Raw genomic sequence first — 15,721 nt, forward strand, 5'->3', positions numbered from 1 at the left:
AGAAAGGAAGAGACCATGAAAATGAACAAAATCTGGCTACCAGTATTAAAAAAACTCTAAAATTATAACAGCTAAACAACAGAGAGGGGAAAAAAACCAGGCACAGATTAACACCTCCCAGCAACAGATTTTCCCAGGCTCAGGCAGGCCTTCTAATGCTAATGAAGGTGATCAGCTAAACATTCACACCTAACTGCAGCAGGGAAGAGCTCCTTGCTCCACCCCAGCCATTCCACAGATATATAAACCCATTGTCCTAATTCCAACAGACCTCACACCTCTGAGGATGCTTGCCATAGATGCAGGCAAAACGTCAGGAGAAATGCCTCTAGAACATGGCTCTATAGCCTGAAAAAAACCACAAGAACCTAGTGATTCCAGCCATGAAAGCCTTCGACAATACATTAAACATAGGGGAATTACATTTTCACTCAACATTCACACACATGTACACGCATTCATCCACATGCATCCAAATATTACCATATCCTTTTCTCCCTCCTTGGAGAAGCACCTGTAAGGCCAGACCCTGCTTTCCTGCAGCCTGCCAATGCACAGTTCCATAACTTCCATAATGCCATAACTTCAGAACACTGAAATGCCAAAACTTCTTTCCCTAAGCACAATGCCAAGGACCAGACCTCTGTTTTCCATACAGCAGAACCTGACTCCCTGCACAAAATCTAAGACTCCAAAAGCACACTTCTTCCTCTTCCCTTGAGAAAGAAGCCCCAAAGTGTCCAGAATCAAGCTTTCCCATAGCATATCTGACACTTTCTGAATACACCACCTCTGTCCTTCCCATGGAGCAGAGCATGTAAGTACTGGAGTCTGTGTCTATTTTTCCCCCCTGAAAATGCCTAATGCAACCTGTCTCACTAAAAGCGGAATAAAAGAACCTATTTAATGTTTTTAAAAGTACTTATGACACATATGGTGGGGGCTGGGATTCCAGCTCTAATTGTCCTTCTGCAGAATCAAGGTATATGACCTTCTTACTTTCACCATTAAATGGTGCTGTTGGATTGGCAAGTAAGGGCATGCAAGAGGGAGTTTCTTTGCAACATTTTAAAAGCCAAGGAGGTCGGGTTTGCAACACAACACTCCATGCATTTATATAGCAAAGCTAATCTAGATGGTTGGCAGCTATGTAACGAAGGCATTGCCTTACTATTTTCAAATCATAAGTTCCGGTTTCTGGCCATCTGGGATTTAAATTAAATTTCGGCCATTCCACCTGACACAGAAATTGCAATTTCTGGGCATTGTTACATCCTGGCATCTGTTGCCTAAACTTAGAGAAATTCTTAACCATACATTCCAATGGGCTTGAGCATTTCTTACTCCCTTTTTGCCCCATTTTCCTAAGGGTGGTGCCTATTCAGTTGTTTCACACTCCCGAACAGACAATACTTTCCAACCTTCCACCCTTCTGGCGCCTGTTTACTAGTCTAGACTTTCCCTTTCCCCAAGAAAACCTCTACTCGCCTGGTCACGATGACTTGCGTTCCCTGACGTTCCTGGGGACGAGATTTCCAACTTTCCTCTCAAGTGGAGCGTTCCTGCTGACGAGGGCACCCAACAAAGATGAACAAAAGGATCGGTCTGTTGTTTTGGGATCCCTTCTCGACCTCTGTTGATACATCCCAATTGGGCAGCCTTCGCCTTCAGGAATGGGTTGCCAACAACCTCTAGAATCTCATCAAACCGGCACCTCTGCTAGATCTCGGTGGAACCTCCAGAAATGTAGGGGACCCCCTGCTTGGGGTCCTTGCTGAGTCCATCACAGAGGGCAACAAAATGAAGAGAGTCTAGTCTCCAGAGGTAAAGCAGAAATCTCTTTATTTCAAGTGTGGCCACACAGGGAGAAACAACCAAGACAAACCAGTGTCTTCAAAAAAGGCTGTCTCTCATATTTGGATATTTCAGTCTCCTTATATACATGTCTTTTCACTGTGTCATGGGCACACACCTCTCTTATCGGATCATCCATTCAAAAACATGTTTTTCTCATATTTTGCCATTTCAGTGTCTCTCACTGCTAACCCTCTACAAACTACGTAAACACACACATTATTGTTACAGATAAGCATTTTGGGTGTTAACCCACCCTGGGTACTCCCTGGGCGTTCTTAACCCACCCTGGGTATCTTGTGTCATCTAGATACATTATCTCCTCTTGGCTTCTGGTCTTCTGCAGGCCAGAGGAGAGGCACAAACCCCTCTCTAGGTTTGCATTTTAGAATTTCAACATTTCTAAGTTCTGTTAACCCTTTCAATAAGATTCATATATATATATATATGAATCTTGTAATCTGTATAAATGAATAGACCCACCAAACTAGGAGACTTCTCCCCTGAAAGATTGTAGGCTTATTCTGCAACCCCTCTTAAAGCATTGCCCACATTTAGAGCTTGGAAAAGATGCTTTCTGGAGTGAAACTCCAATACTTTGCCAGCCAACATGACTAGTGGCTGCCTGAGAGGAGGGCTTGATAGTTCAGAGTTTACCAGGATCTGTCAATTGTTTATTGGTATATCTTTTCTATTTTAAGGACTAGAAATTATTCTTTTGGATTTACATTTTGAGGAAGGTGAATTTGGTGTAAATATTAATGTATCAAACATTGTGTCTATTCTATATCTTTATGGAATTAAAGATTTAAAATTGCAGTGAATATAGAAGTCTGAGGAAAATGTAATATTAAAGAAAACTCTAACACACTACTTGTCTTACTAGCCCAGTATTTTCTAATTTTAGTGTTCATCTGCCATTGTTGGCTATTCACCTTATAAGAGAGGTCTGTGACTGAACATTGCACTTTTTTGTATGCAAACTCTACTATGTCATTGAACTATTTTCCTTATTTAGAGTTAATGATTAAAGATGACAGATAACCTGCTATTTCATCATTTCTAGCCTTATGTGGCACAGGAAGTAAATAACACAGCATGGCTCTCTAATTCACCTAAGCCTTCTTTTTAGGATGCTTATTAAAATTTTGTTAAGGAGTTGAGCAGATGGGTTTTACCTTTTTGCCCTCCATCAACTGATACCCCAACATTCCTTAAATTCTAGAGACTTGGAGGTTCTTTTCATGTTATTTTGGTTTGTTTTGTTTCATATTCTAGGGAAGTTCTGTCTCTCTCTTCCTCCCACACACAATCTTATTTCTGTTTTTCATTGCATCAGTGCTATGCTTTGAAATTTGCTGACATACCACCCTTTCTAGAGAAAACTTTTTAGGGCAAATATGTGTTCAGTACCTCCAAGCTTGGGATGCCCTTCATGTGACTGGATATGTGAAGGGAACTTTTGACCTTCTGGATTTGGGTGGAAGGTGTGACTCTTATCAGACCAAATCCTCACAATCACTATGAGCTATCAGGGCTGTCTCAATCTAACAACCTCTGGAGGGCTTCATCCTGCATTCCTGCAGCTTAGTATCTTCAAGGGTAAGAAATGTTAGTGTTAGGCTCAAGCTAGTATAAGATTTACTGAGTTAATGTATGTGCAAATATTTGGGCATTTAGGAGGTTACTTCATGCTCCCCTTTCCTGCAACTCTGCCCTGAAATATGCAGCTTTGCAAACAGGAGGTAGGATGCTCCATCGAGGCCATGTCTGACTAGTGTTGCCATTCGTTAGCACACTGTTACAGCACTTTCCGTCGACTTTGGACTTCAGTATGTTATTACAAAAACTTTTGTCCCTAGCTATATGCATTTATTCATAATTATGCTCCTAAGCCTAATTATAAATACACCTTTTATGGAGGGCGCTGACTTCGATAAACAGGCAGTGTTACAAACACCGAACTTATAAACAACTCATAGTTAAGATTGGGGGTTAAACAATAGGGAGAGAAATCTACCCATAAGAAGGGAAATTTACTCCTGGAAGAGTTATAATGGGGGAAAGGTTTATCCATTGAAGCTTTATCACCAATTCTTGTTTCCATGATAAGTTGCATCTTTTCAAAATCCGATTCTGTCAGTGACCAAAAGTGAGGTGAAATCTTCTGAACAGGGGCACAGACAGCAACATAAACACCATAGGGATGTTAACCATATGCTATCCTTTATGTGTGTGTGTGTGCGTATGTATGTATATATATATATTGACTGGAGTTAAAATATACCTGTTCCAACTCACAAATTCAGCTTAAGGACAAACCTACAGAACCTCTCTTGTACTTAATTTGGGACTGCCTGTATTGTGAAATACTGCATTAAATTACAAGCAAGAGCTATTTTGTGGGTAATGGATGAGATGTAAAATGTTAGTAATGTAAGTGCATACCCATGCTGTACATGGATAACACATTGTTGTGGTGACCAACATAGTTTGAATCCAAACTATAGTTATCTGACACCTGTTAATGCTAGAGGAAGCAGAGAAGGCAGTTTTGCTGGTACATCCCGTTGGGTGGGAGGTGGGGATGGTGAAAATTATTCTCCTCTTCAGTTGAGAATTTCTACTTGATCTCAGCCCATTCTGTGACTGGAAGAAGTCCAACTTCACGTCTTCTAAAATGTCCTTTATGCTAGACTTGCTGTGGTTCTCAACCTGTGGGTCCTCAGGCTTTTTGGCATACAACTCCCAGAAATCCCAGCCAGTTTACCAGCTGTTATAATTCCTGGGAGTTGAAGGCCAAAACATCTGGGGACCCACAGGTTGAGAACCACTGGGCTAGAGTTAATCTTACTGAACTTCAGTGCTGTATAAACCATCCTGCTGCTGCTTTGTGTTGCTCTTGGTTTAAAGAGATCAAGCAAATTATGATTATTCTCTTTCTCATTTTTGACTTGTTTTAGACACCGAGGACTTACTGTGCTTCTAATACAGAAGATTTGGAAACTGTTATTCATTACATACACAAGTTGTACTCCTCAGCTGCATTGGTGGCATCGGGTGTTTCAATGGGAGGGTAAGCATTTGTGCAACAGAAGTCACAGGAGGATCACTCTTTGGTCATTAGAAGGCAAGTTGCAAAGGGCAGTGGTAAGGAGTTTTCTTACATAATACAGATTCAGTGGAAAATGGAATCGGTCTCATTTTTCACTGATTCTGCTTTTCACCAAAGGAATATGAGCTGACAGAGGATGTAATTTTTAAAATACGCTTTGCTTTGCTCTTTTACATGCTCAGCTTGTAAAGCAGGTTTGAACTAGAAACTGGGAGCATTATTAATGAGAATCTCCAATCGCTGTTATAAAATTATAGGTAATGCTAACCACTATAAAGTGATTGCATTCATTCATCAACTGTATTTATACCCCCTCATCCCACCTATAACAAAGGACTTCGATTAGTGGTTTTAGGTTTGAAAGTTTAAACAGAATTTAACTATAAAAATTGAATGATGCACCATATTCCGGACAATCAGATTAGCCAGTCTCCTGCGATCAGGTAACATATCATGTTCCAGGGTCCTGAAGTAGTTATGAGCTTATGAACAAAGCTCATGTTGCCTGGACTTCCCACTCATGTGGGTATGCAGTCATTATCATAGCTCCATGCCATGCTTGAAAACATGCAGGTGCGTTCACACCGGTTGAAGTCCTCTTCTTTTTTCCCTTCCCACCCTCTAATTTCCCTCAATACATTAAATTATTATGTGTTTTGATTATGTGTAACCTGCCTTAAGCTGTGAGGAGAGGCAAGTAAAAAATAAAATTAAGTAAAGGTAAAGGTTTCCCCTTGACATTAAGTCTAGTCATGTCTGACTCTGGGGGGGTAGTGCTCATCTCCATTTCTAAGCCGAAGAGCCAGCATTGTCTGTAGACACCTCCAAGATCATGTGGCTAGCATGACTGCATGGAGAGCTGTTACCTTCCCGAAGCAGAATGTATTGAACTACTCACATTTGCATGTTTTCAAACTGCTTGGTTGGCAGTAGCTGGGGCTAACAGCAGGAGCTCACCCCACTCCCAACTGCAGATTCCAACTGCAAGTTTTAACCTGCTGTGCTGCCCGGGACTCCTCAGAAACAAAATTATTATTATTATTTGATACACAACAAGATTAGTACACAGCAAACAAGATCACTATGCTGGCTTTTGTATTGAATCACATGTCGGACACTTCCCAAGTGTCTAGGACTGTGTGATGTATTGGCGAATAATGCGTGCCGATCCCAGTAAGGTGGCCTTTTGCAGCTGGCAGATGGTAATTTTGTCAGTGCCAGTTGTTTTTAAGTGCAGGCACTGCACCCAGTGTGCCGATCACTACTGGGACCACCTTTACTGGCTTGTGCCAGAGTCTTTACAGTTCAATATCAAAATCCTTGTTGTTGTTGTTGTTGTTGTTGTTGTTAGTGAGAGTTTCTGTAGCAGATTCAGGGGCTGCAGGGTGGAGAGGGAACCTGTTTAGCTACTGTGTTCCTTCCACTGGCACTAGGACAACTCTGGATACATCCATGTGAGATGTTTAGCTTATTACCTCGGGTACTATAGTCAACCAGATGTAACTTTCTTGTTTTCTTCAACTTTTTGTTACTATTAAAATATTTTTTGAATATATAATTGAGAACTTGGTACTTGTGCCAATTTATCAGAGACATTGTATAAAAAAGGATTAAAAACAACAGTCTTCTTTAGTAACAGGAAATAAATATTTTCTCTCCTTTTTCCTCTATTCAATCTTCAGTTGTTTTAATTATGTGTATGGAACAGTATCTATAAACAAGAACATCTTTAAGCTTAGTCAGTTGTTGCTTCTTCCTCAGAAGAACAGGCCAACTATCACTATACACGGTTACGTCCCATACATGACGTGAAAGCAAAAAATAATAATCATATTCACTGTTTATATTCCCAAAATGTAGACCAAAATAATGTGTGAAATGGTGCAGAAGAAAGCAGCAAAAGATTCCTTATTAATAGAAATATATTACTCTTCCAAAAGGAACAAGTGTAATGGGATAGATTCAGAGAAAAAGCAACAATTGGATAACTATAAATAATGCTGTTTACAGGAGACTCTTTCTCGCTCCTTTTCATGTGGTATTCCCAGCGTCTTTGAAAAACTGGTGCCAAGGATTGGTAAAAACGAAGCTAAAACAATAAGCCAAAGTGCTCGTCTGCTAATGCAAAGTATTTCTGAATACAATTATTTTGCGTAATCTTTTAATGTAACCACTTTCAAGATCGTTCCCATCCATTTAAATATGTGATGAGACAGTATTTTTTAAAAAGCTAGCTTTGCAGCTTGCCTTGGCATGAAGGACACTATATTGATGCTGGGACCAGTCTTCCCGATACACTGGCTGGTACACATTTCTAGGATTGAGATGAAGTAGGGAGTGGTACCTATTGGTGGCATGGTTGATGAAGCTTTATTTCAATGAATTATTCGCTTTACTGTTTGCAGGATGCTTCTTTTAAATTATCTGGGCAAAACAGGAAGAGAAACACCACTAAAAGCAGCTGTAGTTTTTTCAGCAGGATGGAATGCTTTTGAATCTGCAGATTCACTGGAAAGGCCTGTGAATTGGCTTCTCTTCAATTACTATTTAACCACCTGCTTGCAGTCTTCAGTTACTAGGTGAGCCAATTTGCAATCCAGTTTGGAAAAAAACCCATAGTAAACTTAATGTGAAATTTTGTCAGCTTGAAAGAATTGTAAGGATGTCACTGTACATCTATATAAATAAAAATGTAATGTTCGTTTGTGGGATTAACAGAACTCAAAAACCACTGGACGAATTGACACCAAATTTGGACACAAGACACCTAATAACCCAATGTATGTCCTTCACTCAAAAAATTGATTTTGTCATTTGGGAGTTGTAATTACTGGGATTTATAGTTCACCAGCAATCAAAGAGCATTCTGAATCCCACCGACAATAGAATTGGACCAAACTTGGCACACAGTTCTCCCATGACCAACAGAAAATACTGGAAGGGTTTGGTGGGCAGTGTCCTTTGGTTTTGGAGTTGTACTTAACCTACATCCAGAGATCACTGTGGACTCAAACAATGATGGATCTGGACCAAACTCTACACGAATACCCAATATGCCTAAATGTGAACTAGAGTTTGGGGAAAATAGAATCTTGACATTCGGGAGTTGTAGTTGCTGGGATTTATAGTTCACCTACAATCACAGAGCATTCTGAATTCTGCCAATGATAGAATTGGGCCAAACCTCCCACACAGAACCCTCATGTGGGCCACAGCAACGCGTGGATGGGGACGGCTAATACTTTATAATAGTTTTTCTATCTCAGACATGACATTTTTTCCTTGTGTATTTAAATACTTTGATCCAGTTCTTTATTTTACAGACATCGGGAGATATTTGATAAGCAATTTGATATGAATCTTGTCATGAAGGTATGAAAATTAGCCATTCATTTTTAATGTCCTGTTTTAATTTTGCTGGCACTTACAACATTTCTTAATGGGAATTCTGTATTTCAGGCTAAGACCATTAGAGAATTTGACAGACGGTTCACCTCAGTCATGTTTGGCTATCCTACACTTGAGGATTACTATGCAGATGCTAGTCCATATAAAAGGCTTAAAAGAATTGGCATTCCAGTGTTGTGCTTAAATTCTCTGGATGATGTCTTCTCACCAAATCATGGCAAGTTCATGCATTTTGTTTGTTTTCCTCCTATGAAAGTGCTCTTGGCTGACCTCAGAAATAAGTTCAAATTAAACCCAAAATATAATAGGAAAACAGCCATAGTTGGGTAAAGGCTAATATAATCACCTATAAAGCCTTAAACATCTTAGGTCCTGCCTATCTTTGTAACCACATTCCCCCTATGAACCAATGCAAGTTCTAAGATCTGCCTGGGAGGCTCTCCTCTTGGTCCTACCACTGTCACAAGTGCAGTTGGTTGGGACAAGGGAGAGGGCTTTTTTGGTGATGGCCCCCCGGCTTTGGAACTCCTTCCCCAGGAAGATTAGATAGGTCCCCACACTGTCCTCCTTTTGTAGGGACTTGAAGACGTGGCTCTCCAATCAAGCCTTTGAAAATATTTAGCCCGTAGTTGTCCCACGTAGTAGTCACATATCCTGCACTTTATCTTATGCTCTCTCTCCATAACTGCAGCTGGCACTTATTTTATTCCAATGTTTACAGCCCGGCCATGGTGCCAGTAATTTACCGACACAGTTAGAGGATTGCAGTTTGATTGAGCCTGAATTGATATTTTTATACGTGCATATATTTTATTTTATTATATTTTATATTGTGTTCACTTTTATGTTTGTTTTCAGGCACTTTGTCCTATCTGTAAGCTGCCCTGACTTTCCCTTTGAGGAGATGGTGGCAAGACACAAGAATAAAGTGATTATTATAAGTTTAGCACAGTGATTCCCAACCTTTGGGCCTCCAAGTGTTTTGGACTTCAGCTCCCACAGTTCCTAACAGCTGAGATTTCTGGGAAGCCCAAAGGTTGGGAACCGCTGATTTAGCAGATGTTACATTAATAAGGGATATAATAGTAAAATAGCAAAAATAGAACACATTTCATACATCTTGAATTTCATTCTATAAGGGCCTCATCACAGTAGAGACAAAATCCACTTAAAATCTGGTTTCTGCCTCCTGCAGAATTCTGGGATTTGTAGTTTGTAGTTTAGGGAGGAGACTTTAACATATTAATTTATAATATTATAATGTAATGCAATATAATACTAATACCAATACTCTGCTATTATAATTATATATTTATATTACATGTTATATTACTAATAATATTACAGTATAATGGTATAGTACAATATAGTAATATTTAATACTGATATTGCAGTATGCTAATAATATAATATATTGTATGTATATATATACCTTGTAAGCCGCTCTGAGCCCCTTTAGGGGGAGAAGGGCGGCATATAAATGATGTAGATATAATTATATGAAATGAATTAATAGCCAGTATTCAACTCCTACTGTCTTTATCGTGCCATTATGGCAAGAGATTCAAAATCTGACCTGAATGACATTTATTTCTGTTATTACCAAATTAAGAGTAACCTGTACCCATCATATGTGAACTTATTTTAAACTATACATTAAATTATAGTCACCTCGCCACATTTCCAGTTTTGACTTTTGCAGATGTGATTATTCTTGGATTTCATTAAAATGTTATCTCTAGAAAATCTCTAGGTCCTCCACTCTGGGAGCTTAAAGAGTAGGCAAAGAGTATGCATCCCATATGTGTCCCTAACCCCAGCAAATGTGGAGGGTTGACTGTACTAATTTAGTCTGTTAGCCTTAAGATTCAGACTAATGCTTTCTTTCTTTTCCTTCCTACTTTAGCCATACCAGTAGACATTGCAAAGCAAAACCCAAATGTAGCTTTGATTCTTACTTCTTGTGGAGGCCATATTGGTTTTCTGGAAGGAATGTGGCCACGAAAGTGTACATACATGGACAGAGTCTTCAAGCAATTTATTGAAGCTGTGTTTGAGCATGGAAGCAACATCTTTAATCTATAGCAATTTCCAAAGCCATGATTATTGCACAGTGACATATGACATGTGATCAGGGTAACCAAGCTTAATGCACACAATTTAGCAAATGAGCCAGCAAATGAATAAAAACCCTCCTTAGAAGCAGAAGTATCGTTTTGCTTAAGTATTTTGCAATATGACTACTGTTTGGTTTTTATTTTAATTTGCCTTCTAAGAATGACCTTAAAAAGCACTCTACACACATTAAATTGCACTTAACCAAAATCTTTAAGTAAACAGAAGATAATTACTCAGGTTTCTTTTTCTTTTTTCGGTAATTGACATGTAGGAATCATGCATTAGATTACCTGTTCTCATGCACTTAAAATTCAGAAACAATTATGTTGTAAGTGGGCTTCTCTCCAAGTGTACTCGATGAGGAAAATGATATAGATAAAATAAGACATTTAAAAAAGACCTAATTCAAAAAGCCATTTTGAACTTTAGCCATGGACTGCAGAAGCATTGAATTTTGCACTTGTTCTATATAGTAGGAATTATATTTTCAATTTCTTCATTTTTCTTGATGCCATATGTCTTAATTTTTTAACATTGCTAATTAACTTACAACATTTATATTTATACCAGATGTTTTATGTTGAAATGAAGAATGGAAATAAACTACATTTTCAAATAAACATCTTGCATTTCATATTTTACACTGATGTGCACTGACTTTACTTGACTTAGGCAATAGCTCATTGTTTGAGTATGACAGCCTTCCAAGTTCCTGGAAGATGCCTGTGCATATGCTTTTTTAAAAAAAATGTGTGGAAGTCGGTGCACAGCTGATCACAGAGTGAGGGTCCCAACCAGTGGCATGGTTAACATGGTGACAGTGGCCTTTTACAAAACACTAAGATGTTGGGTAAATGTAATCATTAATGTGGCTTTTCATCCAGTAGCTATATGCACAGAGTACCCTATCACTTTTGACATGATGGATGGGGAGCTAATCTAGTCCTGTAACAACTGGTGCATTCAGGGCATTGGACAATAAGTTGTGCAACTAGGGAATCCTATGTTGGTTTATATGAATACTACACTAAAATGTGTAGCACTTTGGCCACCTGCCTTTGCCACCTTTCTATCCTACACTAACAATGTGTTTAAAACACAAAACACACACAGAGTGCAATGACATCTCCTACTTCTAGTTGTTAAGACAAATATTAAAGTAGCAGAATGACTCATTAAAGTGTAAACCTCTTGTAGCATTCCTTCATCACATATACCTTGTGTTATATTGCCAGAAAATCAGTTAGCACTGAAAACATTCGACATGCATGTCAGTAAATTTCATCAACTTTATCCTGCCACCAAAGTGTTGGGGATAATCTTTTTTATTTTCAAAATTTTGAAAACGCAGTGTAGTTATGACCAAGACAAAGGGCCCCTTGGTTGCGCAGCAGGTTAAACCATGAGCTGTGGAACTTGCTGACCAAAAGGTTGGCAGTTCGAATCCGGGGAGCAGGATGAGCTCCTGCTGTTAGGCCCAGCTTCTGCCAACTTAGCAATTTGAAAACATGCAAATGTGAGTAGATCGATAGGTACTGTTTCTGCAGGAAAGTAACAGCACTCCATGCAGTCATGCTGACCACATGACCTTGGAGGCGTCTAAGGATAATGCCGGCTCTTTGGCTTAGAAATGGGGATGAGCATCACCCCCCCCCCCCGAGTCGGACATGAGTAGACTTAATGTCAATGGCAAACCTTTACCTTAACATCAACACTTTCAGCCTTCCTATCCATGTTTATAACATTTAAGCCATCATTTAAGCAAAATCAGAATTCAGAGTCTGTTATGCCACAGCTTTAAATAAGACAATGGTGAAAAGTAGTATGGTGATAAATGGGATCCTGATTTCCCAACAAATGTCCTTTGATATTTTCCCTCTGTTCATCCAAGCATGGGAGATTCATTTTTCAGAATTTAATTAACCATCTACTAAAATTGATAGATCTTCCAATGACTTCAATGCCCTCTGTATGTCAACTTGAGCATTACAGAAGTTAACCACTTACATGGTAAATGTCTATTGCAACAAAGAGGTTTAGCTCAGAAACAAACCAGAACTCTCAGAAAGGAGACTTGCTATTTACATGATTTATCAAAACTTGCAAAGCAAAGAGGATGTGTGTAGCAACATTAAGAACCACACAATGACAGTTTTCTTCTCCCTGGAATTTTTTCTGAACTATCTTCAGACTCATCATAAATGCACTGGTTTCTTTGTTCATAACAAAAATGAAGCAAGGCTGAACCATGGACCCCCTACTCTGCTAAGTAAAGACATCCAGGTATGGAGGTAAATTACAAAATGCCACCATCTTTGCTAATTGGATATTTGTCACCAAGACTGTTTTCAGTGTGACTTTCCAGCCCTCCACCCTTACCAATGCTGCTAAAAAGCTTCAAGCTAAACAAAGAAAAGAGGGGCAGAGCAAGTGCAAAAGTTTTGGGGAAAGGAGCTTTACGGAGAACTTTGCTAACTGTGGTACGTCTATGAGTAAGCTTGCCCCAACAGCTTGCTTCTATAAAACTATGGCATAGGGACCACTTTTGACCTCTCACCAGGCAGCCAGTGTAAAGGACTTCATACAGAGGTACAAGGACTTTGCACAAGAGTAGAAGGAAGCAAACTCTTTCCTGTTCCTCTGCCTCATGGCCATTATCAAGAGCTCTCAAATATTTTTGCTTTATATTGTTTCAATCCTAAAGTATTATGGTCCTGACAATTATTACATTAATCTGATTCTTCTCTTGTGTAAAAACCCCCCACTAAGTTTGGCAAAGGTGAAAGCAGCGCACATATTGGTTTTTAAAAACTATAGCAGGGTTTAGGATAGATGTAAAGATTCACCAAACTGACTTATAAATAACTCTGCTAAGAGCACTGACATAATAAAACTGCAGCTGCTGGAAGTTTCCACTCATTCAGGACACACTGTCTCCCTGAAAAGTGCTTTGAAAGCAAATCTTCAAAAGGGAGCCTGACAATTTACTTCTCTGTTGATACGATTATTAAATATTAAAAGACAAAATAAAATTGCTTGAAAAAGCATTGATGAAGAATATGTTGACATATAGTTGCACCTCTATTCAGAATTCTAAAACCAAAATACAATTATAACAGATTTTAATTCGAAGAAGCCGATTTAGAGTAGTAGGACTTAGTTATGAAGACCCTCCCCAAACAAATGGGCAAATGCTGTCCCCATCTTTTAAAGGGGAGGAAAAGGATGCCATCCTGTCAGCCTGACATCAATACTAGGAAAGACTCAAGCAGATCATTAGACAGTCTGGAAGCACTTAGAAAGGAATGCCATGATCACTAAATGTCAACATGGGTTTCTCAAAAGCAAGTCATGCCAGATAAACCCTATCTCTATTTTATTAATAGCATTACAAGTGTGCTAGATAAAGGGAATGCTATGGATGTAGAATATTTTTTTTCTTTCAGTAAGGTGTCCTGTGATATTCTGGCAAACAATCTAACAAAATGTGTGCAAGAGCAATGCTACAGTAGTTGGGTAAAAATGTTAACTGCTTGACAAATTGAACGCACGGGTGCTTCCCAATGGTTCCTCCCCATTCTGGAGGGAAGTGACCAATACAATGCCACAGGGGTCTGTCCTGGGCACAATGCTAATCATCTTTATCAATAACTTGGATTATGTTTTGGCAAAATGAAGCCATAACGTTTTGGAAAATGTGAATCTCCATAATCATTTAGGAAATGGAATTCATAACCTTTTTGGAAAACCACTGCTCAAGAAAAAGTATGACCTTGTTAGAAGTCACAACCTTTTGAAAAGTGATGTTCACCAGCATTCATGCAAGGCAACTGTTAAACTGATGTACCTAGGGATGTCTTTGAACTGCTAGGGACAAAGACATGCCAATGTACAAAAACACATATATTCAGCAGAGTTTCAGAAGTGTTCCTTTTTGTTGCCCAAAAAACATCTATGAGGGTGGAATGAAAAGTAATGCCTTCACTTTCGTAACTCCTCAACAGATGACAGTACGAGTATGATGGCAATACGAGCATGCGGCAGGCTTGTTCAGTAGACTCTCCTCTACAGTTCCATTTTGGTGGGAAGCCTTAGCATTGAACGGTTGTGTTGTTAAAGTGCGAAGTATGGAACCCTGTGCCGATGGTCGGTCAATGCAACTTAAGCAACGTGCAGTCATTCCCTTCCACAAAGCTGAATAAAATCCCACAATTTCTGCTTTGAACTGGAATATATGGCAGTGTGGACTTAGAGCCCTTCCACACAGCCCTATATCCCAGAATATCTAGGTGGAAAATTCCACAATATCTGCTTTGAATGGAGTTATCTGAGTCCACATCCAGATAATGTGGAATTTCCTGCCTTGATATTCTGAGGTATAGGGCTGTGTTGAAGGTCCCTTAGATAACCCAGCTCAGAGCAAATATTGGGATTTTCTGTCTTGATAGTCTGGGTTATATGGTTGTGTGGAAGGGCCCTGAAACACATTTAACTTTAGGAATGCTACATTTAGCTAGATGAATGCTTCATCTTTTAATGCTACATAAAAATAAGCCAAATCATTATCCAAATCTTTCTGTCTAGCATTGCTCAAAGAACAATGATATGCTATGTATTTGACCTATAATTCTTTCTCTAAGGACTGGAAAGATTAAAATATTCCCATTTTAATTGCTTGTATGAGCTAGAAAATGAATGTATGTTATTTTTAATTGACCTCTTTTATAAAAATCTTTCTGTAAGAGGTAACTCTGAAAAGAGAGGAGGTGTCAGTTTCTTGTTTCACTGAGACAAAACCATCCCTTTTTTATTTAACTCTTTTGATTCCATCAAAGGTCCTTCCTTTTGTTGTTAATTTGTTCAGTCGTTTCCAACTCTTTGTGACCTCATGGACGAGTCCACGCCAGAGCTCCCTGTCAGCCGTCACCACCCCAGCTCCTTCAAGGTCAATCCAGTCACTTCAAGGATCCCATCCATCCATCTTGCCCTTGGTCGGCCCCTCTTCCTTTTTCCTTCCATTTTCCCCAGCATCATTGTCTTCTCTAAGCTTTCCTTTCTTCTCATGATGTGGCCAAAGTGCTTCATCTTTGCCTCTACTATCCTTCCCTCCAATGAGCAGTCAGGCTTTATTTCCTGAAGTATGGACTGGTTGGATCTTCTTATGGTCCAAGGCACTCTCAGAACTTTCCTCCAGCACCCCAATTCAAAAGCTTCTTTCGCTCAGCC

At 39.3% G+C, this 15,721-nt stretch overlaps 1 protein-coding gene across 1 annotated transcript in view; it reads left to right on the forward strand.

The window, feature by feature from the left end:
- ABHD3 (abhydrolase domain containing 3, phospholipase) overlaps positions 1-11,115 on the forward strand; it is a 31,339-nt gene extending 20,224 nt beyond the window's left edge. Inside the window, exons 5-9 of the mRNA XM_060775155.2 lie at positions 4,818-4,930; positions 7,375-7,548; positions 8,293-8,341; positions 8,429-8,594; positions 10,284-11,115. Of these exons, the coding sequence (XP_060631138.2) occupies positions 4,818-4,930; positions 7,375-7,548; positions 8,293-8,341; positions 8,429-8,594; positions 10,284-10,462 (681 nt within the window). The 3' untranslated portion in view covers positions 10,463-11,115. The remainder of the gene's footprint in view (positions 1-4,817; positions 4,931-7,374; positions 7,549-8,292; positions 8,342-8,428; positions 8,595-10,283) is intronic.
- Positions 11,116-15,721: the final 4,606 nt, after the last annotated feature.

The sequence above is a fragment of the Anolis sagrei genome, chromosome 4, assembly GCF_037176765.1.
Source record: "Anolis sagrei isolate rAnoSag1 chromosome 4, rAnoSag1.mat, whole genome shotgun sequence".
NCBI classification, from domain to species: domain Eukaryota; kingdom Metazoa; phylum Chordata; class Lepidosauria; order Squamata; family Dactyloidae; genus Anolis; species Anolis sagrei.